This window comes from Papio anubis, chromosome 3 (genome assembly GCF_008728515.1).
Source record: "Papio anubis isolate 15944 chromosome 3, Panubis1.0, whole genome shotgun sequence".
In the NCBI taxonomy this organism is placed as follows: Eukaryota; Metazoa; Chordata; class Mammalia; order Primates; family Cercopithecidae; genus Papio; species Papio anubis.
Genome location: NC_044978.1, coordinates 81,394,197 through 81,420,592, shown reverse-complemented (window position 1 = coordinate 81,420,592; position 26,396 = coordinate 81,394,197). Strand labels below are relative to the sequence as shown.

Below are 26,396 nucleotides of genomic sequence, written 5' to 3'. Positions count from 1 at the left end.
AGGCCATCTAGTGACCAATTTAGGGTCTAGGAAAATAAAAAATCCTGATTTGTTAGTGTCTTCTATTTTCTTAAATAAATACATACCAAACAAAGAAAATGAAGATGCTGTGAGAAAATGCTGAGAAATGCAGTCTTTATATGAATGACCACTTTATCTATCCCGATTATATTACATAGTCACAGTGAAAGAGAAGGCAACCCAGAAAATGACAGAGAATTCTTAACTTTATGTAAAGTACCCATGGTAACCAAAGGACTCATCATCCTATATTATCCATTGTACAGCATACTAAAAACATTTTTCTTGGATAATGAAATACTGTATCTTACTGAAGACCATTAAACTCTTCCAGTTACAATTCACTTCCGAAGAGTCTCTCCAAAGGAATACAGAGCAACAGATAAAAGCAAACTCTACCTACCACTATTATTTCCATGAAGACAGTGCTTTTCAAACACCTTCATTCTCTGGGAAGTCCCAGACTATAGTACTTTCTTCTCTCTAATAAAAAGTGGTATACAATGGGAAATATATACAGTGTTTGGTCTTTGTCCTCAGTTCTTGGCACAGAGCTCCTAAAACCCTTGAAATCCCCTAAGTGATCAATGTGTCTCTGGAGTGCTGAGGAGAGGACTCTTGGCTGAAGACAGCTTCATGATGGCGGCTGGGACCAGAAAGTCCAAGTCACCATCACAGGGTTGAAACTTTCAGCCTCACTCTTCTCCCTTGACCTCTGGGGAGCAGAAAGGCATTACAGAGATTGAGTTCAATCACCAATGGCCTATGATTTAATCAAACATGCAACTTAAAGCCTACATAAAAACCTCTAAATGATGGGGTTCAGAGAGCTTCCCGGTTGGTGAGCACACGGAGGTACTGGGTGGGGGGTGGGGTTGAAGATCATGGAGAAAGCATGGAAGCTCTGCCACCCCTTCCCTGCACATCTCTTCCATCTGGCTGTTACTGAGTCTATAAGAAACTGGGAGTAGCAAATAAAGCATTTTACTCAGTTCTGTGAGTTGTCCTAGCCAATGATCAAACCTGGTGTGGGGACAAGGTAGGGAGGTAGGAAACCTTGGATTCATAATCAGCCAGGCAAGAAAGTGGGTAGCCTGGGCACCCCATTTGGGCTGGGATCTAAAACAGGGCAGTGTATAGGAGTGAGCCCTTAACCTGTGAGGGCTGAGCTAACTCCAGATACCTAGGGTCAAAACTAAATTGAATCACTGGATACCAGATGATATCAGAGATTAAACAAACTGGTTATTGTGAGGAAAAAAGTCTTCAAAAGTCTTACAAAACTAAGCTTGAAAAGGGATAAAATGTACTTAGCTTATTTTAGAAATAAAGTTGTCATTATATATAGTATAACCCTTTACCACTTAGATTTACGTTTTAGGACTTACATAAATCATAATTCACTAGGCAAAATGTGCCTCTTTCCAAGGAAAATTAGATAACCCACAAACACCTTTCTTATTGCACTTACACAGAACAAGCATTTCACACTAGCTGGGCACAGGTATGAGCAGTTTATTTCTTTAATGAACATTGTTTCCAACCCAGATAGTGTTGTCTTTGATCTGTTCAAGTACTTTAAAAGTACTCAAGAAATAATCTTTCTAAGGTCAACAAAATGCCCATGCCGCTTCCATTTCTTAATCCCAACTACAGGTAGGGAACAACTGATCAAGGAATGTGAAAGAGAGTCAGAGAAAAGATTCTATTTCAGAAATAAACTAGAAATGGAAAGAATCTGGATACTAGTAAAGGCAGTGTAGTAGAAACATGAGTGTGTAGGCTGCAGAATCAATCAGAACTGTGTGCAAACCTCACTCTCTCTAACTGAACTATCTGGGAGAAATAACTTCACCTCTGGAATCTGTTTCCTCATCAGCAAAATGAAGATAATTATAAATACTTATCAGTTTCAATGTAAATTGGATGCAACAATGCCACTGCAGTACCTAACACAGGGCCTAACACATAGTAAGAGTTCAACTGATAAGCTACTGTTGATGGTCTCCATCTCTGCCTGTGACGGTTAATACCGTGTGTCAACTTGATTGGATGGAAAGGATACAAACTACTGATCCTGGGTGCGTCTGTGAGGGCATTGCCAAAGGAGATTAACATTTGAGTCAGTGGGCTAGGAAACGCAGACCCATTCTTATCTGAGTGGGCACCATCTAATCAGCTACAAGCACGACTAGAATATAAACAGGCAGGAAAATGTGAAAAAAGAGACTGGCCTAGCCTCCCAGCCTACACCTTTCTCCCATGCTGGATGCTTCCTGCCCTCAAACATCAGACTCCAAATTCTTCGGTTTTGGAACTCAGACTGGCTCTCCTTGCTCCTCAGCCTGTAGATGGCCTACTGTGGGACCTTGTGATCATGCAAATTAATACTTAATAAACTCATATATATATGTATATATGTATGTGTGTGTATATATGATGTGTATATATGTGTATATATATGTGTGTGTATATATATTCCATTAGTTCTGTCCCTCTAGAGAACCCTAATATACTGCCCATGGCATTCTCTTTCAGCACACACGTTTATATATTCTTTTACATAATGCTGGTTAATCTAGGACCCCTAACCTTCACCTCCCTACTCAAACACATACTCTAAAGCTACATAGATTTAGTTATTATTCCTTGCTTTAAAGCAACATTGTACGTGATATATTCATCCCCTTCACCTCCCCATCTATATTTAGATTGTACTATGTATCCTCCCATAGCCCACCTTTGGAAAACCTAGCAAATGTCTTTGTGATAACAATGAAATTGAATGAACTGAATTTGCTACCCCTGGATAGAGGGAGTTCGATATGAAAAGTACACATTATAGCAAGTCACTTTGCAATGAAGTACAGTGGGCAAATGCACAACTGGCATCTCTAAGGATAAACTTTGAGCTGAATGTCAGGTATTCACTGGTTTCTCCATGTGCCCTAATGCCCACTGGGATTCAACTTAGTGAGAAAAACAACCAAAAGAAAATAAATGCCAGATATAGTTGTGTGTATATGTGTATTTCTTCCTTCAACTGCATTTTAAAATTCTACATCATAGTATAACAGAAGAGAAATAAATGAATCTATATATGGTCATTCTAGTCTATACACTATAAACAAAATAACAGTGGTGAAGACCAAACATTAAGGTCCATGAGGCCGGAATGTTTATTGCTTAATTCACTGCCACATCTCCAGTGTTCACAAAAGTGCCTACCACATATAGCGCCATCGATTAAATTAACTAAAAAAATCAACTAAGTACAACAGAGAAATACGCATGCTTTCATTGGGAAGTGAAGTCATTTATTCAGAAAACCATGTAACAAATATTGAAAAGGAGGGTGACACCAAAAGAAAGCTATCAAATTAAGTAGGCATTTGCATTTCTTCTTTTGTCACCACCCACCTTTAAGATAAAAATTAACAGTTTTTCAAAAGAAAATTTATCTCTCCTAAATGAACACAATCAGTATCCGTTACTGGATATAGATTTAATTACATCTCACTTAAGTGTAAGGAGAACACTCCTGAAAGTAAAAGCCAGAGGTGTAAGAAAATGACTGAAATTCTAGATGCAGAATCCAACATGTCCATGAACAAGTTTCTTCATTTCTCTGAACCACTTCAAATGTTTACTGTATGAATAAAATTAAACAACATATGAAAAGAGCTTAACACAAAGACCATTTGGAAAACTACCACAGTAATTCAGGTGAGAGATAGTTGGAAGCTAAATTAGGAAAAAAGGCCATTTCTCCAACTGAAATAAACAGAACAAGTTATTTTAAAAGACAACATACTATATATATATGTCCCTTATAATAAGGACTCAGCAAATGTTAATTTCTTATCTATCCTTCTTTTTCAATGAAACTGTCCAATCATCAGATTGTCTAGCAGGCATAATATAGATTAGTATCCATATGAAAGGAAGAACAATTAGCATAATCATTAATTAGGTACAAATAAATTAGGAGAAAGGCATTAACTAAGACCACAGAGATAAGACAAGCAATAGCACCAAACTATGAAGAATTGTGAACACAAATCATCTCTCCTCTTTATTTTATCTTATTTTCAGTGATGTATTTTATTTTATTTCATTTTTTTATTTCAGACAGGGTCTCACTCTGTCATCCAGGCTGGAGGGCAGTGGCACAATCATAGCTCTCTGCAGCCTCAAACTCCTGGGCTCAAGAGATCCTCCGGCCTCAGCCTCCTGATTGGCTGGGACATGCCACCACACCTGACTACTTTTTAAAAAAATTTTTCGGAGACAGAGACAGGATCTCACTATGTTGCCCAGGCTGGTCTGGAACTCCTGGCCTCAAGCAATCTTCCTGCTTCAGTTTCCCAAAGTGCTGGGATTACAAGTGTGAACCACCACACCTGGCATACAAATCGTCTCAATTCCATAAACAATGGGAAAATCAGTAAGTGTTTTAGAGCAAAAAAGGGAAATGCTTCGACTACACTTTAGAAAGATGATTTTGTGAATATCATAGGATGGACAAAAGGGCACACAGAACTGGAGGTGTGGTAACCAGTTAGGGGAATATGGGATAGTATGATCCTAAAATCACAGAGTGTCAATTTACCTTCAGTTTTTAAACCATCAGAGAAAAAAAGCAAGATGCAAAGTCCTGTGCATCACAAATACCACAGGAATCTGTATTTTCATTATACAGAATTATAGTTAAAAACCAACTGAACCCTGAATACAATGTAGAATCCTGGATTGAATCCTGGAACAGGAAGAATGTTAGTGAAAAAAATAAGTGAAGAGCTGCAAAATTTTCTCAAAACCAAGTTTTGTTTTGTTTTGTTTCAAGAAAAACTTAAAATTACCCTCCTCCCTGAAGAAAAAAAAGAGCTTATACATAGGTAAAGTGTCAAACCCAAAGGATACTATTCTAAATAGGGCCCCAAAGAAGTGATTAGGAATTTAAAGCGAGAAAGATGGGAAGAAGGTGGGAGAAACCTGTGGCATCCAACACAAATCAAGCTTAATAATCCCATAAACATGTCTGAACTATCTGGAATTTATAGTCAACGATTAATAAGCCCCATAAAATTATATAAAATGGTATCTATTAAATATGTACATTTTTCTGAGATTTTATAAAACACTTACGAATCACTAACTAGATATTTTAAAAATCAAAACAAATAATAAAACTGTATAGCCATCCCTCAGTATCTGAGGGGAATTGGTTCGAGGACCCCTTGAGGACACCAAAATCCACAGATGCTCAAGTGATATAAAATGGCACAATATTCACATACAATCTACACACATCTTCCCATACACTTTACATCATCTCTGGATTACTTATAATACCTAATACAATGTAAACATTATATAAGTAGTTGTTACACTGTATTCTTTTTAAAATTTGTATTCTTTTTCATTGTTGTATTAATTTTCCTGAATATTCTCAATCCATGGTTGTTTGAATCCACAAATGTGGAACCCACAGATATAGAACCCCAGATACAGAGAGTCAACTTTGTAACACTAATATGGCAAATTTCAAATTAAAAAAAGATACGCTCAGTATACAAAAACACTCAAACAAAACTACAATCAAAATGAAAAGGAAAAATACTAGAACTATAGTTTCAATAAAAATGAGATGGATTTAATATCTATGTCTAGAAATAGAATTTTATACAAATTTCTAAGAAAACGATATACAACAGCAACGGAGTAAAACTGAAGAGAAAGGATAAACAATGCATTGATAACAAAACAGATTTCAAAAGAGAGCATCACCTAACAAATGAAAAGGCCAGCCAATCTACAATCATAAACTTTCTTGAGCCCACTGCAGAACTGAGGTGAAAAAAAGCAGTGAGATGAACTGCTTCCAAGTGACAAGTCCCACCAAGAAAAGACCAGGCACATGAACTGCTTACCTTTAGCAGAACATGGGAGGAAGAGGTGGCTACAATAAAGGCAGGTAAGAGGAAAAGAGCTAAAATGTCTTTAAAACTTTTAAAGGCTGAGTGTGGACTAGTGTGACAGGCTTAGTACAATGGAGGACCGGGGGTACCAGACACAAGGGGTCCTGAACTCACTCACAAGCACGCCTATGGCAGGTGCTCAGAACATAAATCAGGAGGAGGTCTAGAGACTAAAAAGAGTCTTCCTCAGTGGGGCACAGGCAAAAACCTATGCTCACTCACCAGACCCTTCTTTCATAACCACAAAAGCCTTAAGCTAATGAAAAAGGAAAGGAAACCCTCAAACCTTCCCAGGGTCCTCTGTTTCTGGGGGAGGGGTGGAAGCAAATATGGTCTGCCAAAAAGGAGATGAAGGAAATCCTTTTGGGCCCAAGATCCTGCATTCATACAAACCAGGTAGCCAGTACAAAACAGATACAAAACATGCTAATGCATGTGAGGAAAAGAAAACTCCCTTCCAAGCCTCCCAGGGTGAAAGCAGAGATTAGCTGTTACGCAGGGAGAGGAAGAAGCACTGAGAAAAACCCACCTCAAGACTCAGGAGCACACAGGTCACGCCTTAGACTGAAGTTGGGCCAGGAAACTGAGAATCATCACCACTTCCCAGTCATGAGCCTACCACCAAGTGATAAGCCACAGCAGTATGCTGCTGAGAGACGAACAGGAAGAAGACTCCTTCTGTGGTACAGGTATACAGGGAACACTGAGGATGAAGGAGGAACACTAAGAAAAACCCAAGAGCACGCCAGGCCCCACGCTAAGTACAAGGTAGAAGAGCCCACCACTGCAGAAATTTGAAGCCGGTGATGCAGTAAGAATAACTTCATAAGGAATAAGGACTGCCAAATCCAGCTGAGGGCTAAATCAACCTACTACAATAACAGTATGATAGAAAATGAAACATGCCCATGACATAAACACTACCTCAATCTCTACTGTACATCTAGACACAATGTCCAGCATTCACAAAACATTACAAGATACACCAAAAAGCAAGAAAAACTACCCACTGTCGAGAGATATGACAAAGAAATCTCAACAAAATGAGATTCAGAAATAACACACATGTTCAAACCATAAGGCAGGATTTTTTTTTTCTTTGAGGCAGAGTCTCACTCTGTCACCCAGGCTGGACTGCAGTGGTGTAATCTAAGCTCACTGCAACCTCCACCTCCCAGGTTCAAGCAATCCTCAATCTAGTACTTTTTAACTGGGATTAAGTTAAAGGATCTAATGAAAAAGTGGACAGCATGCATGGAGAGATGGAGAATTTCAACAGAAAAATGAATACTGTCAAAAAAAAAAAGTGAAATAATGAGAATTGTTTTTTAATGATTATCAGAATTTAAAAATTCCTTCTATGAGCATATGAATAGATTGGATACAGTTAAGGAATCAGCAAACTTAAAAATCAGTTATTAGAAATTATCAAAGCTAAAATGTTAACAGAAAAGGGATGAAAGAAACACAGCATCTAAAAACTGTGGGACAATATATTATTTAACATATGGGTAACTAGAGTACCAGAAGAAGAGTGAAAAAGGCAAAGGAAATACTTAACATGATAATGGCCAGGAGTTTCCAAAAACTAATGAAAAAAATATGTATCTACCCAAGCAGGTTGGGGAATTCTAAACAGGAAGAAAAAAGACTTAATTAAATACAAGACCTAGACACATGATATTAAACCCACTAAAATCCAAGGAGTAACAGAAAATCTTAAATTCAAACACGCAAAAAAAATCACACAGAGGAACAAAGAAAAGAATTACATTATACTTCTCATCAGAAATGAAGCAAACAAAAAAAATGGAACATCTTTAAAGCACTAAAAGAAAAAAAAAAAATCTGTCAATGCAGAATTCTATGCCCAGTAAAAGTATTTTCTAAAAATGAACAAACAGATGAGAAAGATTGATAAAAAGTCTTTCCAAATTCATTCCCCTGTGCCTCCCAGTATGCCATGGACATAACTGAAATCATGATTTCTAACACACTTCCGAGGAGTTAAACACTCTTATGTCTGTTTCTATAACTTATAATGTAAATTCCTCAAGGATGGAGACACAGCTGATAAATCTTTGCATTACTAGCACCTAGGACTGTAAAATCTACAGTAGTGGGCTTTTAATCAATGTGTGGTTGATGATGGATGATGAAAGAATGGATGCTGGGACAGCTTTGGAGAGATGAGAAGGAAGCTAAAAGTAGAACAATAGGATTAGAACAAGAGTGCAGAAGTCATTTAAAAAGAAACCTAGAAGGCAGAGATGACGAAGCATAAAACCTCCTGGGATGTCTCAGTGACCTGCAAATAATGATATCTGAACGGTAAATACAGAGAAAAACATCAGAATATATCGATTTACATTATTTATATTTATTCAGCTACAATGTTTGGATAAAATAAAATAGGAAGCAAAGTACCACATTATCTACCTGGTAGATATAATGTGGAAAAAATCAAAGGCTAAATGTTTATAAAGAAATTTCTTTAAAGTTGTATGTCGAATATATCCAGTAAGACAGACTAGATGAAAGAGGTTTATAAGATACACTAGATGAAAGAGGTTTATTACAGGATTTTGTAGACTAAGAGGAGGTTCAAACTCCAAAACCCACAGTTAGGACAGAATGAGGAAAGATGATACCTCATTTTCTGTGTACCCCTAGGTCAGGACTGAACAGCAAAGGGTGGATGCATGACAAGGTGACAGGGTAATCACTGACCCAAGACCTCTACCCACACAGAGGCCAGATCCTCTCAAACTACAGTGAACTATGTGACCCTCCAACGAAAAGGGGAAAGGGGACTGAGGGTAGTATGGACAAAGCACAAGGGAAAGAAAACTTCTAAAAACCCAGACTAAAGTCTGAAGGAACCCTGCACTTGTTAGTGGGCCTGAGTACCCTGGAGAACATCAAGCCTCTTCATGCCTCCATATGTCCAGGCACCCAAAGGTCCTTATGTCCTAGAAACTTACATCCTCCACAGGTCCCTCTCTAGAATCCACCCATAAGGAGATCAGCATGTTATCACAAGGAAAATGTGGGCGCTCTAAATGTCTAAGAAAACTTAACTACTTTGTATACCTCAAATTGAAAAATATAACACTATCAAGTTACAGGACTGAATAATCATGGCTGGATTTTCTGTTAGGTATTTTTCTGTGGTAAAATTACTGGTAAAGTACAAGACTGTTTGACTCCTAAGCCTCCTGAGGTTTATACTGATGGGGATATTTCATATACCGCACATTCACGGTGTTCCCCACAACACCTCACACTGACATACAGACACAGAACACCGCTGGCATTTCAAAGCATTTAAAATATAAATGTTACTCAACATTAACACCACCATTTTTTTTTGGGAGGGGGAAGATTATGAGAGAGATGTAATTTTTCTCTGATGATTCCTTCTTTCATCGTCTCTTACCCGTTCCTGTAGAAGTTCCACAACTTGCTGGACACAGTCATTTACATCACAGGAGTCTGTTTTCAGCACCAACTCAGGGGCTTCTGGCTTTTCATATTCAGAATCTATCCCAGTGAAACCTGTGAAAGGTACCAGATAACAGAGTAGGGTGGAAAATAAAATTAAAATTGCTTTGTTTTCTCAGCGCAGACCTCTGCTACACTGAAGTTAGTATCTGCGCTGTCCTCCAAGTCACAGGATTATAGTAACGAAGTGTCTTTCTTGGGAGATTTCTAATTAAACTTTTTTTTTTTTTCCTGTACTGGGGGCCATTTTAAACTGCAAAACTACCCAAAATAGCATAAAAATGTAAAAAATCTGGCACCAAATAGGCTGCACAAAGAAAAACTGCTTATGGTTTGAGAACTAAACCCAGAAGGTAAAGTGCTGCCTCGTCGACTTTCGCTGGGAACTGTGTCAGGTGTGTCGGACGTGCTGCACTGACCGTGAAAGTGCCAGGAGTACTGATGTGGAGATTACAAATAAATTTTGTCACGTAGGCAAATTCATAAATATCGAATCCACAAATAGTAAGAATCAATTCTACTACTTTTGTCACCTTTTTTCTTTCTTTTTTGTCTTAAAAAAATGCCCAAGTTGCCTGTGAAGATGTACGGAATTAATACCAGGTGATTCAAAGCATCTCAATTTCTCTACAGGACATGGACATAAAACCAAACCTGACAAGATTATTTTCTTCTCAATGCAAAAACAAACACTAAGTCAATCTGTCCAGTATATTCATAAGAATTATCCGTGGACAAATTGAAGCTCTGCAGGCTTCTTCTGCCATCAGATAACAAGTGTTAAGTCAAATCAACTACTATCTGCTTAAACTAGACATAAATAAGGATAGTAAATAGATCACAAAATAAATTACACAATCAAATATAATTTTAGTAATAACCACTATTTAGATTTTTCCTATGGTATATGTGTTACCATATAACTGCTAAGAAAAGAGCAAATACATGACAATTTCCCAGAGAGGGTTAGCTGAGTTAAAGATAGGCTATTCCTATCTTATACCCCTGACCTTACCTCACACGTAAGTCATTCAAGGCTTGTCTATCTTGGAAAGCCTAGGTCACTCTTAGGTTAGAATGGTATGCATGAATTTAAAATCATTACCATTAATATTAAGAAATGCAGCTAGCAAAAGAGTTCAATAATATATACTACAAACCTACAGCCCACTTATTTCATTTTTTTCTATTTCCTATTTCTAAGCATCCCCTGCAGTCCTGAACTCAAGAAAAAATTTCTGCATTACCAGTATTCCCATTTAGCAGTGGGTCACAAGAAAACGGCTGGGGAAAAAAAAAAAAAAATCCGGTTAAGAACACTAATTGTTAAGCTCTGATTCTCAAATGCGACGATATACTGGAATTACTGGGTCCCACCCCATGAGATTCTTATTTCACTGGTCTGGAGTACAGCCTTGGCACTGGATTTTTAAAAGTTCCCAAGGAAATGCTTACATGCAGCAAAGCTTGACAAGCTGGGTTAGAAGAGGTGGCTTAACATTTTAGAAGCCCTGGAGTTCTCCTACTAGATAATTTATCCATAAGTGATTACAATGATAAATGTAAATTCTGAGGAAAAACATTTAAGTAGGTAATAAAAACTATCTTAAGTAGTCATCATGAAAATAATTGAGATAACATAATGAATGACACAAGGATATACTGACTGTCCAATAAATGTCATGTAAAGGTCTGTAACAGCCTGAGGCCCTGTGAATATACACAATCTTGTCTGTCCTGGAATGTTTACCATTACAGCTTTGAAACAGAGTTGATAGGGAACTTGTTAAGCACCATTTACAAGTAAAAGCTTTTTAAAAAAATAAGTGACTCTACAATCAGGAACTCCAGCACCTTGGCAAACCTAAATATCAGTGTATGCATACAGACACACACACACACACATTAACCTAAGGAACATTTTATCAACCTCTACTCAGGGGAATACAGTCAATAACTGAGAAAGTAAACAAGAAACTGGACTAATACAAACATACTCCCAGTTATACAGTACAAACTGTAAGAGACTCAAGAGCATTGTGGACAAGGTCTTATTCATCTTTGAATACCTGGCACCAAATATATACCTTGCAAATAGAAAGCTGAGGACTAAACTCTCATTTTTTATCTTGCCCCAATTCCTATCTAAGGGGCCTGGGAAGTCATGCCCTACAAACCATAAATTTTCATCAGATAGGTTTTATTTAACCCTATATATCATGACTTCTTTTCCAGCCTGACTCTGGCATAACATTGCAAGACAAGAAGAAAATCAAAACATTTTCCCCAAAACATGTTTCTTTGTCATATTTTGAAATGGCCCTGCAAAGCTGTTTTTTGTGGGGGGAAATCTGTATCTTTAAAGAATCGTTATTAACAAAACTGTTTTTTTTTCCTTCCAGACCCTCCCAAGAGAGATTAAGATCTGAACAGGAAACATTTGTCATCTATTCGCTCTAAGGGTAGCCACTGTAAGACTTCAAAAGAACTTTGGTCTCCACAATCTTTATCTTAACCTGAACATTCTCTTTCTATCAATCCCAGGTCTTTAGACAAACCCAATCAATTGTCAACCAGAAAACGTTTAAATTCATCTATATCCTAGAAGCCCCCCGACAACCTGGCTTTGAGCTGTCCCACCTTTCTGGACCAAACAAGTATATTTCTTTTATGTATTTGATTGATGTCTCATGCCTCTCTAAAATGTATAAAACCAAGCTATGCCCTGACCACCTTGGGCACATGTTCTCAGGACCTCCTGAGGGCTGTGTCATGGGCCACAGTCAATCGTATTTGGTTCAGAATAAATCTCTTCAAATATTTTACAAGAATTCAACTCTTTTTGTCACCAAAGCATTGGCAAGTATGTGTTGAATATTCCACTCCCACTCCACCTTCTTATCCATCCAACAAGCATTAACTGTGTGTGTCACAGGTATATGCTTTGGGTGATGTACTGTGCTAAATTCTAACCACACAAAAATATTCACTATGATCTCCCTGCTCACAAGCAGCTTACTCCAGCCAGGATGACAAACCTTCCCTCACCAATCCATTCGTGCAAAAACAACAAAACCAACTACAATTAAAATAAGTAAAAGGTTTAGACTTTATTTAGGATCCACCATTTTGCTTTTCTGTGCCAAATTTCTACACAAAGACTGATCTGAAAACTGGCCATTGAGAGAGTAATATGGGAGTTGAAGGGTTAAACAGGTTTTCCTCCAATTGTCCTAAATTATTCTGGTCAAGCAGCCTGCTCTTTCTGAGTCAAGAAAGTAACAGCTTAATGGGGTAGAGGGTTGACAGGCAGGAGTCCCTATCAAGGAACTGATTCTCCATAGTCACATTACCGGAGGTCAGCCTTGCCCATGGAACTAATGTTACCACAGCAGATGGAACTTGACCCAACTGCCAAAGCATTCCCAGGTCCAAATACAGAAGAACCCAGAATAACTACCATTTTCCTTCCCACTCTCTCTTTTTCTTTTCAGGGCCAAAAACTGAATGCCAAAATCTATCATCGAGAGAGTTCCTGGGAGTTCCTGTGACAGTCTCAGGCTATCACATTCCCTGCTGGGAAGGCAAACTTAAAAGTTACCTGCAGGACTCACTGATTCCTAAACAATGCTATCTTTAGTTGTTTTTTGTTGTTTTTTTTTTTAATCCAGCAAGTCCTTTGTTTCTGTTAACAATAATAGAACAGAACAAGTCAAGGAATGTCTACAAGATAAATACTATGATTGATATCAAAGGCCAGAGCAGAGCTGGGTTCTAAATTTCTCCCTCGATGTCTAAATGTCCACCACAGTTGAAACTCTGGGAAGCGGACCATAAAACCTAAAAAGTGAGGTGTAGAGCTGTCCCTTGGTAATCATGTGGATTTGTTTCAGGACTCCCTGTGAATACCAAAATGTGAGGATGTGCAAGTCCCTTACATAAAATGGTGTACTATTTGCATATAACCTATGTTCATTCTCTTATATACTTTAAATCATCTCTAGATTACTTATACCTAGTACAATGTAAATGTTATATAAATAGATGTTATACTATATTTGTTATTTATACTATTTTTTAATTGCTGTATTATTTTATATTATTTCTTCTGGAATATTTGCAATTCATGCTTGGTTGAAACTACACACGTGGAACCCACAGATGTGCAGGGTCAGCTGTATATATTTTGATAGAATCAGTGATATATTAATTCAATCTAATTCAACAATAGTACATGAAATGAATAAGGGACCATTCCAAGGATTGTAATAAAGTACAAGGCATTATCCTCGTCATCAAGACGCTTATCATTCAGGCATTTTTTCCAATAGCTATGGGATTTCCTCCATTTTCCCTGGAACAAAGAAAGTAGAATTGGTTGCAGCAGGCAACTGACGTCCAACTTAATGTTAAGCACCTAATTTTCTCAAGTAGGTTTTCACCAACTCCCGAGCCCCAACTCTGGCTACTGAACAGGATTCCAAAAGGATCAACAAGACTCATTTAGCCCAGCACCAGGCACTGCTGCTATGCCTGAGAGATAGAATAGTGTAATAAGACTACATTCTCTCCTCAAGAAGCTCCAAGTTACTCTAACACTTCCAATCTCTTAGAAAATATCCTAAGCAAAGTGAAACTGGGAAGAAAGTATTACTGACCTTTAATTTCTCCTGCCCGGGCTTTTTTGTAGAGTCCTTTGACATCCCTCTGTTCACAAACATGCAGAGGAGCATCAACAAATACTTCAAAAAACGGTAAACTTGCACCCTCATGAATCTGCCTTGCATTGTTGCGATCCTTAAAAAAATAAAAAATAAAAATAAATTAAAAATGATCCCACAAATCAAAAAGGTACGTTAATACTACAAATGAGTAAAAAGTGCTTCTCATCTAATTTAGTGGGAAATAGACAAAATTTATGTTTTTAAATATAAACTGAAAAAAACTCCAAGAAATTATTAGGTTAATTCCTATTACTCGTGACAATTTTAAAAGGCATACTATTCTACTAACCCAGAATACTGGGGAGTTACAGAAGGAAAACAATGAATGCACCACAAACTCTTTCACCCAAATTCTATATGGATCCTGAGTCAAAGCCCAGCTTGAATGCAGGTGTCATCAAGCTTCTCTCTAATGTCACATTCAAACCCAGCCTAAGCTGGCATGAAAACAACTGCACAAGAAAGATTCATTCAGAATCCTGAGGCTAGTTTCTTTGCCAATAGAAGCCCCCTGCAGCCACTTCTCCTCTCTAACACTCCTAAAACTTAACTTTTCTGCTCCTAACTCCCAAATCTCTAGTAACCACCCTTGTAGTTCCCTCTAAACCCTCCCCACTCTGTCCTTTGGAACAATGTTTCCTTCCTAAGTCAATCTTTTCTTCTTTCTGGTCTTCAAAACCTAATTCTCCCTTTGTTCCACATTTATACTCCATTAACCAAAGAGTAGTTGCCAATATTTTCAAAGTTGGTGCCTGCAATTTCTACCATCCTTTTTCCACACAGCTCATTTTAGCATTTGCCACCTTCCTTGGTCCCTCTGACAATCCTTACCTACTTCCACTCTAACCAGATGGCCATACTTCATGTTTCAAAAAAAAAAAAAAAACAAATCCCCAAGCATAAGATCTCAATCTCTTCCCTTTCAAGCAAAATCTCGTCTCTGCCATACAAAATCTCTTCTCTGTCATACAAATTTATCTACATACTAATGATCCTTTTCTCCCTGCCACTTCTACCTTCACATATTGGGAATTCCCTTCCCTTTCATGGCCTCCTACAGGACCTTGTTCAACCCAATCTCTCTACTCCACTTGAAATCTTCAGCATTCCCCCTTTGCTGGGTTCCCTGCTCCCCAGTAACAAACAAGTACAAGTACCTTCATCCATTTAAAACAAATGAATGGCTAAGGGCAGTGGTGCAGCATGCTTATAGTCCCAGCCACTTGGGGAGGCTGAGGCAGGAGGATCACTTGAGCCCAGGGGTTCCACGCTGTAACACACTACGACTGTACCTGTGAATAGTCACTACACTCCAGTCTCAGTGACAGAGTGAGATCTTGTCTCTAAAAAAATTTTTAGCACAATGAACTAACAAATCATATAAAAACTTTTCCTTAACAACAGGTACTTTTCAGTATTTAAAACACCAGGCCTCTTTGCTGCTTTCCCACTGTTATGCCTATGGATGCCTATAATGTTATTCCCTGATCTTTCCTAGGCAGACTCCACCTGGGCTCCTCCTACTTCACCCATCCCTTAACACTGGAGTTGCCCACACTCCCGCCACAGCCCACTGCTCACTTTACATAGTTCTTGCGCATTTCTCTCAAGTGCCTTCACAGTATAAACTACAACACATATATCAACACTGAAGCTTGAACCCTGAACTCTGTCCTGAAATTAAACACACATGTCCAATTCTTCCTGTGTCCACCTGCATATACCACAGGTGCCAAAAACTAAGCATGTCCAAAACTAAATCCAGTCCCTTTTCTCTCAAGTTTGCATTCTCTCGTATACTTCCCAAATCAAGGAAGACCACACTCCACACCCACAATACTAAGACTGGTTCCTTCCCTTTCCCATACATTAATTCAGTCACAAAGTCCTACAGATGTTACTTCTAAATATTACACCAATCCAGTTTGCAATCTTTCCCTATTCCCTAGTTCAACCTCAAATCTCTTATCTGAACAACCTCAACGTATTACTGGTCTTCTGGCTTCTAACTTGGATATGCTCAAAGCCACAGTCTACACTGTGGCAAAGGATGCAAATTTGACCATCTTACTCAACTCTTCAAAGACTCCCTGCCACCACTGGGGTAAAATCCAAGTTTCTTAAAGTGAGGCATCAGCCCTATACCTGGCACCACCATTCTCAGTCTTGCACTTGATGCTCTATTAATAATACTTGGTTGGTCAGGCTGTTTCTACCTTAGGCCTCCCCACGCCACAATCCCACCCCTACCAGCAAATACTCAACCCCTCTCTTCTGGATAAACCAATGTGCTTCCTCACAGCATATCTCCATGGTGACCTCCTCCAGGAAGCCTTCCCTGCATGCTCAGGCTGATGAGGCCCCTTGCTTTCTCGGGGTTCTCAGAATACTCACTATATATGATCATAGATCTTATTCCAGTATATTAAAATCATCTCATTAGCTTTACAATGTCAGTGTCTGGAACAGCAATTAAGCTATGATCTTACTATTCTAACTATTCTTTTAAAGGAAAGTGTCACCGAGTTTCTATCCATGGCTCTCATCTTATTATATACTCTTCTGTATCTAATCATCCTCATCTAGGTTTCAACTAATAAAGTTAATGATTCCTAAATCTAGATCTCAATCCTACACAACTTTCCTAAACTCTAAAACCAATTTCCTAGATGGCCCAGTGGTAATCTCCACTTAGACACTCCACTAGCACTTCAAACATAATCCACCAAAAATGAAATACGCATGTCCTCCCCTCCTATCCTGTACTTCATAACTCAATCATACCAACCTTTATTCAGAAAGCACTATACTTCATTCTGCGTCCACCCCCCTCCCCAACAATCAGCAATCAAGCAGGAACCAGGTTTTGCTGATGCTACTCAAACCTCAAGAGCCCTTAAATATGCTCCCATCATTACCAGTCCCATTGCTGCTGCTCGAGTTCACACCCTCTTCCCTGAAGGAGCTGGTGCTACCATAAGCCTCCTGGTTAGTCTCTTACCTCCAGACCATTCTCATTCCAGGCTTCAAGGATGACCTCACTCAAATGCAAACCCAATGACACCAATCTCTGTTATAATCTCAAACTATTAACTCCTTTTGGGGCAAAATTCTTTCTGAACAGTCCAGAAGTCACCACCTAGCCTCTGCAAATCGATCAGCTCCATCTCCCCTCACAATCGTCTTTCATAGCAGTCACAGCAACTTACCTACAGTTTCCCAAAAAAACAAACTGTTCACATTCCATTGAGCATACTGTACTGTCTCCTCTGTCTGAAATAGTTTTCTCCCTCTGGTCTAACTAGTATACTCTGATTCATCCTTCATGACTCATTTCTAGCAGCAGCTCCTCTGTGAATCTTCCATAACACCTTTTATATATATCTACTTCATCACTTGCCTCAAGATACTGTAACTCTTCACATCTCTGCATTCCCACCAGACTACCAACTCCTTAAGAATAGGAACTATCAGGTTTATTTTTAGAACCAATATGCCCAGTTCAGTGGTTGACGTGGAAATACCCAATAAACATCTCTTGAATGAACAAATATAATCGTGACTGTACAGAAAAATACACATGTCCTATATATTACATGTTTCGATCCAAATATTTTCATGGATTTTCAGATGCCCTAAACATAGTCCAAACCTCATTATTAGTGCCTTTACAGATGAGGTCAACAAAGATTTTGCTCCATACTATGCAATCAAGGAGGCCACAAAGCAGATCAGCACACACTCTTAGAGACCCAGGTGTCTGCTGACAGCTCTCCATAACGGGTATTATAGACCTCCCTCTTTCCGAGAGCAGCAAGATTCCCACCAGAAGGTATAAGAATGCCAATATCATATTTTTATGAAAACTGTGTATATCCAAGGATTCAGAAACTCTAAATAACTCTTACTATGCTTCTATTAATTAAACACTTTAAACTGACATATTGGCAATGATCCAAGCGTTTCAAGAAATGGTTTTTACAGAATGTTTTAGGACTCTTGCCATGGTTCAATTAAGTGAACCTGCGTAAATAATACTCAATCTAACACTTATCCATAATTCTTACAGGTCAAATCTTGTTTTTTTAAAAAAAAAGTCCAAGTAACCATCAAAATGTATGATACAGTACTAGAATTGTGCTAATATAATTTATTACATTTATTGAATAGTTATTACATGCCAGGCACTGTGCTAAGGCTTTAAATACACGACTTACCAAATCTTCAGAGCAACCCTATGTTGCAGGCATTACTTGAACTGAGGGAGGTTAAGCGTGCTGGCCAAGGCCACAGCAGCAATAACTGGCAGAGCTGAGATTTCAGCCCCTTTGTTTCTTTGGAGTTTCAACTCCAAAGACCCTGCCTCTCACCTCTATACTAACTCGCTTATTCACTGATATCAGGGCTTCCCAAGGGAGTATGCTATTGTCCAACAAACGCTAATCATATAGTATGGTCCAAGAGCCAGGCTCGGCATCAAGATTACAAAGCAAGTAAGACGTGGTCCCAGCTGTCAAGGAGACAGTGGAGTTTTGAGGCAGCATAGCATCTAAGCTCAGGAGATGCACTATCTGGGTGCAAACCCTTGCTCTTCTACAAGTATAGTGTGTGATCTTGGGCAATGCACACCTTGTTTCCTTGTCTCCCCACTAGGAGACAAGAATTACTTTAGTTAATTCACAGAAAAGCACTCTAGCAATTACCAGAACACAGTAAAGTGTTCAATAAATGTTAATATTATTATCACTACAGCTACTATCAGTATCACCAGTGAACTGAGTTTTTAAAAATAACATATGCATACCTACAACCATCTGATCTTTGACAAACCTGACAAAAACAAGTAGTGGGAAAGGATTCTCTATTTAATAAATGGTGCTAGGAGAACTGGCTTGCCATATGCAGAATATTGAAACTGGACCCTTTCCTTACACCATATGCAAAAATTAACTCAAGATGGATTAAAGGCTTAAATATGAAACCCAAAACTATAAAAACCCTAGACGAAAATCTAGGCAATACTACTCAGGACACAGGCGCAGGCAAAATATTTCATGACAAAACCATAAAAAGTAATTGCAATAAAAGCAAAATTTGACAAATGGGATCTAATTAAACTAAAGAGCTTCTGCACAGAAAAAGAAACTATCATCACAGTGAACAGACAACCTACAGAATGGGATCAACAAGGAACTTAAGCAAATTTACAAGGAAAAAAAAACATTAAAAAGTGGGCAAAGGATATATGAACAGACACTTCTCTTAAGAAGACATACATGCAGCCAACCAATATGAAAAAAAGCTCAACATCACTGATCATTAGACAAATGCAAATCAAAACCACAATGAGATACCATCTCACACTAGTTGGAATGGCTGTTATTAGAAAGTCAAGAAACAACAGATCTTGGTGAGCTAGTGGAGAAAAAGGAATGCTTTTACATTGTAGATGGGAGTGTAAACTAGTTCAACCATTGTGGAAGACAGTGTGGTGAATCCTCAAAGACCTAGAGGCAGAAATACCATTTGACCCAGCAATCCCATTACTGGGTATATACCCAAAGGAATATAAATCACTCTATTGCAAAGATACATGCATGAGTATGTTCACTGCAGCACTATTCACAATAGCAAAGACATGGAATCAACCTAAATGCCCATCAATGATAGACTGAATAAAGAAAATGTGGTACATATACATCATGGAATACTATGTAGCTAAAAAAGGAATGATATCATGTCCTTTCCAGGGACTTGGTGGAGGTGGAAGCCATTATCCTCAGCAAACTAACACAGAAACAGAAAATCAAACACTATATGTTCTCACTTGTAAGTGGGAGCTGAATAATGAGAACACATGGACACATCGGGGGAACAACACACACTGGTGACTATTGTGGGTAGGGATGGAGAACATCAGGAAGAATAGCTACTGGATGCTGGGCTTAATACTTAGGTGACGGGATGATCTGCGTAGCAAACCACCATAGCACACGTTTACTGATTTAACAAACCTGCACATATAGTCCTGAACTCAAAATAAAAGTTGAAGAAAATAAAATAAAGTGTTAAGGTACCTAACCTAAGTCTCAATGTATGGCTAGAAGTCAGCTGACAATGTGAGGGAGAAGAGTGCTTTCCAGGCAGGGAGGAAACAAAAATCCTGATATAAGAAATGACATAATTTTTTCAGAGAAATACACAAACATGGTTTGTTGTTGCTGCAATCTCTAAAATAAGAGGAACTATGATGCAAGCTAAGAACAACGAATTCTGAGCAAAGAAGCCATGGTAGGGCACATGTTAAGAAACTTAGATTTTCTTCGGCGTATGACATCTGTGAGGCATTCACTATAGGTTTATTAAGTCAAAAAGTCGAGCTTGAAATAATTTGGTCATTGGCTTGAATTCAACCACTGTGTTATACTTCAGGGCTTTTTTAAAAGCAGGTTTTATCAAAACCGGATTTACTTAGAAAGTCACAGCATAGAAATGTTTTAGGTTATTTTAATCCTATGTTTGAGGAACAAAGAGATGGTAGCTGGGGAGAAGCAGAGTTAGCCTCAAAGCACACACCAATGTTTAAAGTATGTGCTTTGCCTGATACCATATTTTTAGTAAATGTAATCAGAAAGGCAATGGCACAAAAACCACATACCTGAGTATAAGGTGATATGAAACTTGTGATGCACACTAAGCCAGCATCTGCAAACAGTTTAGCAACTTCTGCAATGCGTCGAACATTCTCTTCTCTGTCTTCAGGACTAAAGCCAAGATTTTTATTGAGACCTTGACGAATATTGTCACCATCCAGAGTGTAGCATGGAATACCATGGCAAACCAGGTACTCCTCCAAAGCCATGCTCACAGTAGTCTTTCCTGCTCCAGACAAGCCTAAAATTAAACAGTCCAAACAGATTCCATGTGTAAAGTCAGAAGCATAACTATGTAGTAAAACTTTTTTTTTTCCCCAGAAACAGGGTCTCGCTCTGCCACCGAGGCTGGAGTGCAGAGGCTGCATAGCTCACTGCAGCCTCAAACTCCTGCACTCAAGAGATCATGCCTCAGCCTTCTGAATAGCTGGGACAACAGGCACATGCCACCACATCCAACTTATTTTATTATTCGTAGAGACAGAATTCTCAATATGTTGCTCCAGCGGGTCTCAAACTCCTGGTCTCAAGAGATATAAAAAATTTTAATCACAGGACTAAATACATTCATTATGCACAGCAATCTCTCAGTAATGTTCTTATCTAATATTTCTATTTAAGATTTACCTCTTACCTAGGAAAACACCTACAGTTTAAACATAATGAGTTTGTTTTAATGAAATATCTATGAGCAAAGGTATCAGAAATCACTGATAAACTTCAGAAAGGCTTAACTAACTTTATTAGCAGACATGGTTGGGAATTCACTTTGTCCTCTCGTTACCACTTTTCTAAAGCAGCATGCCAAATTTTAAAACAAAGTCATATGCCCAAATTATTTCTGGTGAGGGAAGAAAAAGAAAGGACAAAAGTAAGAAATGTTACAAAGGTACCTCCATTTTCCTAGATAATCAGCACTCACAAACCACCTTGATACAACTGAGAGTCCAATTTATAATATAATTAATCTTAATAGAACACCCTCGTTTCAACTCACCTTCCTATACTAACAGTGTTTACTCAGTAAACAAGGGGGAGAAGGAAAGAGTACATTTATGCACAATTATTGCCAACTTGGTGAGTGTTGTAACCAAGATACTTCTAAAGCAAGATATAAAATACTGAAGTCTAATGTACCAATGCTCTTGAAAGAATTCATGGTAGTACAGAAGGCTAACTGGAATAAAAAAAAAAATAGAGGGCTCTTTTTTGGTTCCATATGAAATTTAAAGTACTTTATTTCTAATTCTGTAAGAATATCAAATGATAGTCTGATGGGAATAGCATTGAGTCCATAGATTACTTTGGGCAGTATGGCCATTTTCACGATACTGATTCTTCCTATCCATGAGGTTGGAATGTTTTTCCATTTGTTTGTGCCCTCTATTATTTCCCTCAGCAGTGGTCTGTAGTTCTCCTTGTCCTTCACATCCCTTGCAAGTTGTATTCGTAGGTATTTTATTCTCTTTGTAGCAATTGTGAATGGGAGTTTATTCATGATTTGGCTCTCTGCTTGTCTATTGTTGGTGTATAAGAATGCTTGTGATTTTTGCACATTGATTTTGTATCCTGAGACTTCACTGAAATTCTTTATCAGCTTAAGGAGTTTTGGGACTGAGACTATGGGGCTTTCTAAACATAGAATCATGTCATCTGCAAACAGAGACAACTTGACTTCCTCTCTTCCTATCTGAATACACTTTATTCATTTTTCTTGCCTGATTGCCCCGGCCAGAAATTCCAATACTATGTTGACTAGAAGTGATGAGAAAGGGCATCTTTGTCTTTTACTGGTTTTCAAAGGGAATGCTTCTGGCTTTTGTCCATTCAGTAAGATATTGGCTATACATTTGTCAAAAATAGCTCTTATCATTTTGAGATATGTTCCATCAATACCTAGTTTATTGAGAGTTTTTAACATAGATGTTGAATTTTATGAAAGGCCCTTCCTGTGTCTATTGAGATATTCATGTGGTTTCTGTCATTGGTTCTGTTTATGTGATGGAATAACATTTACTGATTTGCGTATGTGGAGATAATTTTTGCAATCTACCATCTGACAAAGGTCTAACATCCAGAATCTATAAGGAACTTAATACACAAGAAACAACTCCATCAAAAAGTGGGCAAAGGATATGAACAGACACTTCTCAAAAGAAGACATTTATGTGGCCAACAAACATATGAAAAAAAGCTCAGCATCACTGATCAATAGAGAAATGCAAATCAAAACCACAATGAGATATCATCTCATGCCAGTCAGAATGGCTATTACTAAAATGTCAAGAAACAACAGATGTTGGAGAAGCTGTGGAGAAACAGGAACGCTTTTACACTGTTGGTAGGAAATGTAAATTAGTTCCACCATTGTGGAAGACAGTGTGATGATTCCTCAAGGACCTAGTACCAGAAATACCATTTGACCCAGCAATCCCGTCACTGGGTATATACCCAAAGGAATATAAATCATTCTACTATAAAGATACATGCACATGTATGTTTATTGCAGCACTATTTACAACAGCAAAAACATGGAACCAACCCAAATGCCCATCAATGATAGACTGGATAAAGAAAATGTCGTACATATACACCATGGAATACTATGCCAGCCATAAAAAGGAATGAGATCATGTCCTTTTCAGGGACACGGATGGAGCTGGAAGCCATCATCCTCAGCAAACTAGCACAGGGACAGAAAACCAAACATCGCATGTTCTCCCTCATAAGCGGGAGCTGAACATATGGACACAGGGAGGGGAACAACATACACCGGGGCCTGTCATCGGGAGGGCGGGGGGGGGGTGGGAAGGGGAGGGGAGGGAAAGCATCAGGATACATAGCTATGCATGTGGGGCTTAACACCCAGATGACAGGTTAAAAAGTGCAGCGAACCACCATGCCACATGCATGTAACAAACCTGCACGTTCTACACATGCATCCCAGACCTTAAAGTAAAATTTAAAAAAAAAAAAGAAGAGGAGGATATTTTGAGAGCATCAATATAGTGTCAGTTGCTTTATACATTAAAAACCGATATTAATGACTGTAGCCAGCTGCATTTTCCAAAGATGGCTGCAACTGAATATCCCATCCTACAAGTGTCTACAATGTGACTTTACTACTGTCACATCAAGAGGTACTAATTCCCTGCCCTGAAATGTGGGCTGGCTTTAGGGCTTACCTGTAGCCAAAAGAATGTAGTGAAATAGTGACACGATGTGTGACTACTAAGGCTAGGTCAGAAAATGCTATGCAGCTTTTCTTTGGTCACTTAATTTGGGAGATGCCAGTGACTCAATCCCTCGAGACCACTATGCTAACGTGATCCCAAGCAGGTGTACCAGCCAGTCTCAGCCCACTAACCTCCCAGCTGACAACCAGCAGCATCTGAGTAAGTCATCTTGGATATCCAGCCCAGCTGAAACTTCAGATGGCTGTGGCCCAGGCCAGCATGACAACAACCAAGCAAGACCTAAGCAAAGCTGCCTATCCGAGCCCTCTTACATCCCTTACCTTCAAAATGGTAAGCAAAGTTAAATGCCGATTGTTTTACAACACTGGGTTTTAGGCAAATTGTTACACAGTAACAGTAAGTGGAACAAAGGGACGGTGGCTGGGTGAAAGAGGCTGTTCTTGATTTCTTCTGAATTGTTTTTAACCACCAATTGAGCACCAAGTATCAGGGGAAAAAAATCTGAAACTCTAAACTTTTATACAACAAAAACAACCTAAATTATAATAAACGTGTCTGTTCATACCTACATGTGTATTTATATGTTTTAAGTGCATATTTAATTTGAAACAAAGAATAAACACTGTTGAAATTGAATTACTGACATAAACAGTTTCAGTTAATAATTACAGTCAACAGAGCAGTCAGAGGAAATTGGTAATACAAGATAAGCAATCCAAATCTAAGATACGGATAACTGGTATACCTGAAGAATAGAAATCAGTTCTACTGGGTTGAATAGTGTTCCCCAAATATTCATGTCCACCCAGAACCTCAGAAGGTGACCTTATCTGAAAATAGAGTCTTTACAAACACAATCAAAGTTAAATTAAGAGAAGGTCATACTGGATTAGGGTGGACCCTAAATCCAACAGCTGGTGTTATTACAAGGCTATAAGACAAAAGTAGAGATTGGAGTGATCCGTCCACACACCAAGGACTGCCAGCCACCAGCAGAAGCTAAGAGGAGAACAGAACAGATTCTCCCTTAGCACTTACCAGAGGAATCAACCTCACCACAAACTTAATTTCAAACTTCTAGCCTCTAGAACTGTGGGAGAATAAATTTCTCCCTCCCATTTTGTGGTTAATTTGTTATGAGAGCCCTGGGAAGTTAACATACCAACCAATGTAGAAACACAAAACAACAAAATTTCCCTAAAATAAAATCTGATAAAAAGTGAACCATGTCTAGCAAAACAGTATACAAAAATCACTCAATACCTTGGGCAGATCCAGGTTAAGCACCTGAATTGCAAGAAAAAAACAAATCTTGACTTCCATGTCCAACATCATTATCAAAAAACATATACATATGAAGGCTACAGAAGATTTGACACCACAACTGACAAGTTTAATCTATTATACAGAATACTGCATACAACAGGGGAATACATATTCTTTTCAAATACACGTTTATGAAAACTACAAGTTTTCCAGGTCCACATGGAAGGAGCTTGAAAGTCACCATTACATCCGAACAAGTAAAACCCTGAACAGAATAACTCTTCTTGGATCCGTCAATGAGGGGAGGACAAGGGGCAAACCACTGCCCCCATGAATGGGGAGACAGGCAAATGCAGGGAGTGACGATTGACTGGAGGAGAAACTCACTGTGGGGAAAAGTGCTGTGGGAACCAGGGTCACACAGAAAAACCTAAACTATAATTGAGGAATGAATTAAGGCTCAGTGTGGACAAGTCTGAGAGTTAAAAATTTCAAAGGAACCTAGTTACAGGGAGGTCCCCACAACACTGAGAGTTTCACCTCCAGGAGCTCAATCAGGTTCTCACAGTAAGTACTGAAGAAAAATCCCCAAGTGCGTCCATTCTGAAATATACCAGAGCACCAGATTTTTTTTAACAAGGACTGAACTCAGGAGAAACTATTTAACCAAAGCCTAAACTGCTGAGGTTTTATTGGAACCTAACTGACCTGGGGGAAGGGAAATACCAACTCCAGCCAACTGTAGCCATCCTGTCCCAATTGAGGAAGGCATAGGGTCAGGGCAAGGTGATGACTGAAAACTTATTACATAGTAGACCATAGAGTAAGTACCAAAAAATCAGATAAGCTTTATTTATAAGTATCATTAGTGATGAAATAAATGGAAAATACTATGTTTAAGAGAAAGAGTACCCAATATTCTAAAGATCAATTTTCCCCCGAAATTAACCTTAGATACAATGCAATCCCAAACTAAATAACAACAGAGTTCTGGGGAATTGGTTAAATCTATTACAAGATTCACACAACACTAACAGCCAGAAAAAAAGA

General features: G+C 38.5%; 1 protein-coding gene across 3 annotated transcripts in view; it reads right to left on the bottom strand.

Annotated features, from left to right (window-relative positions):
• The window catches only part of PAPSS1 (3'-phosphoadenosine 5'-phosphosulfate synthase 1), a 103,568-nt gene that overhangs the window by 55,657 nt on the left and 21,515 nt on the right, over positions 1-26,396 (bottom strand). For all 3 annotated transcript variants that reach the window (XM_003899065.4, XM_009207320.3, XM_009207322.4), the window contains exons 3-5: positions 20,889-21,124; positions 14,165-14,303; positions 9,442-9,560 (exon numbers count right to left, since the gene is read on the bottom strand). In XM_003899065.4, the coding sequence (XP_003899114.1) occupies positions 9,442-9,560; positions 14,165-14,303; positions 20,889-21,124 (494 nt within the window). The remainder of the gene's footprint in view (positions 1-9,441; positions 9,561-14,164; positions 14,304-20,888; positions 21,125-26,396) is intronic.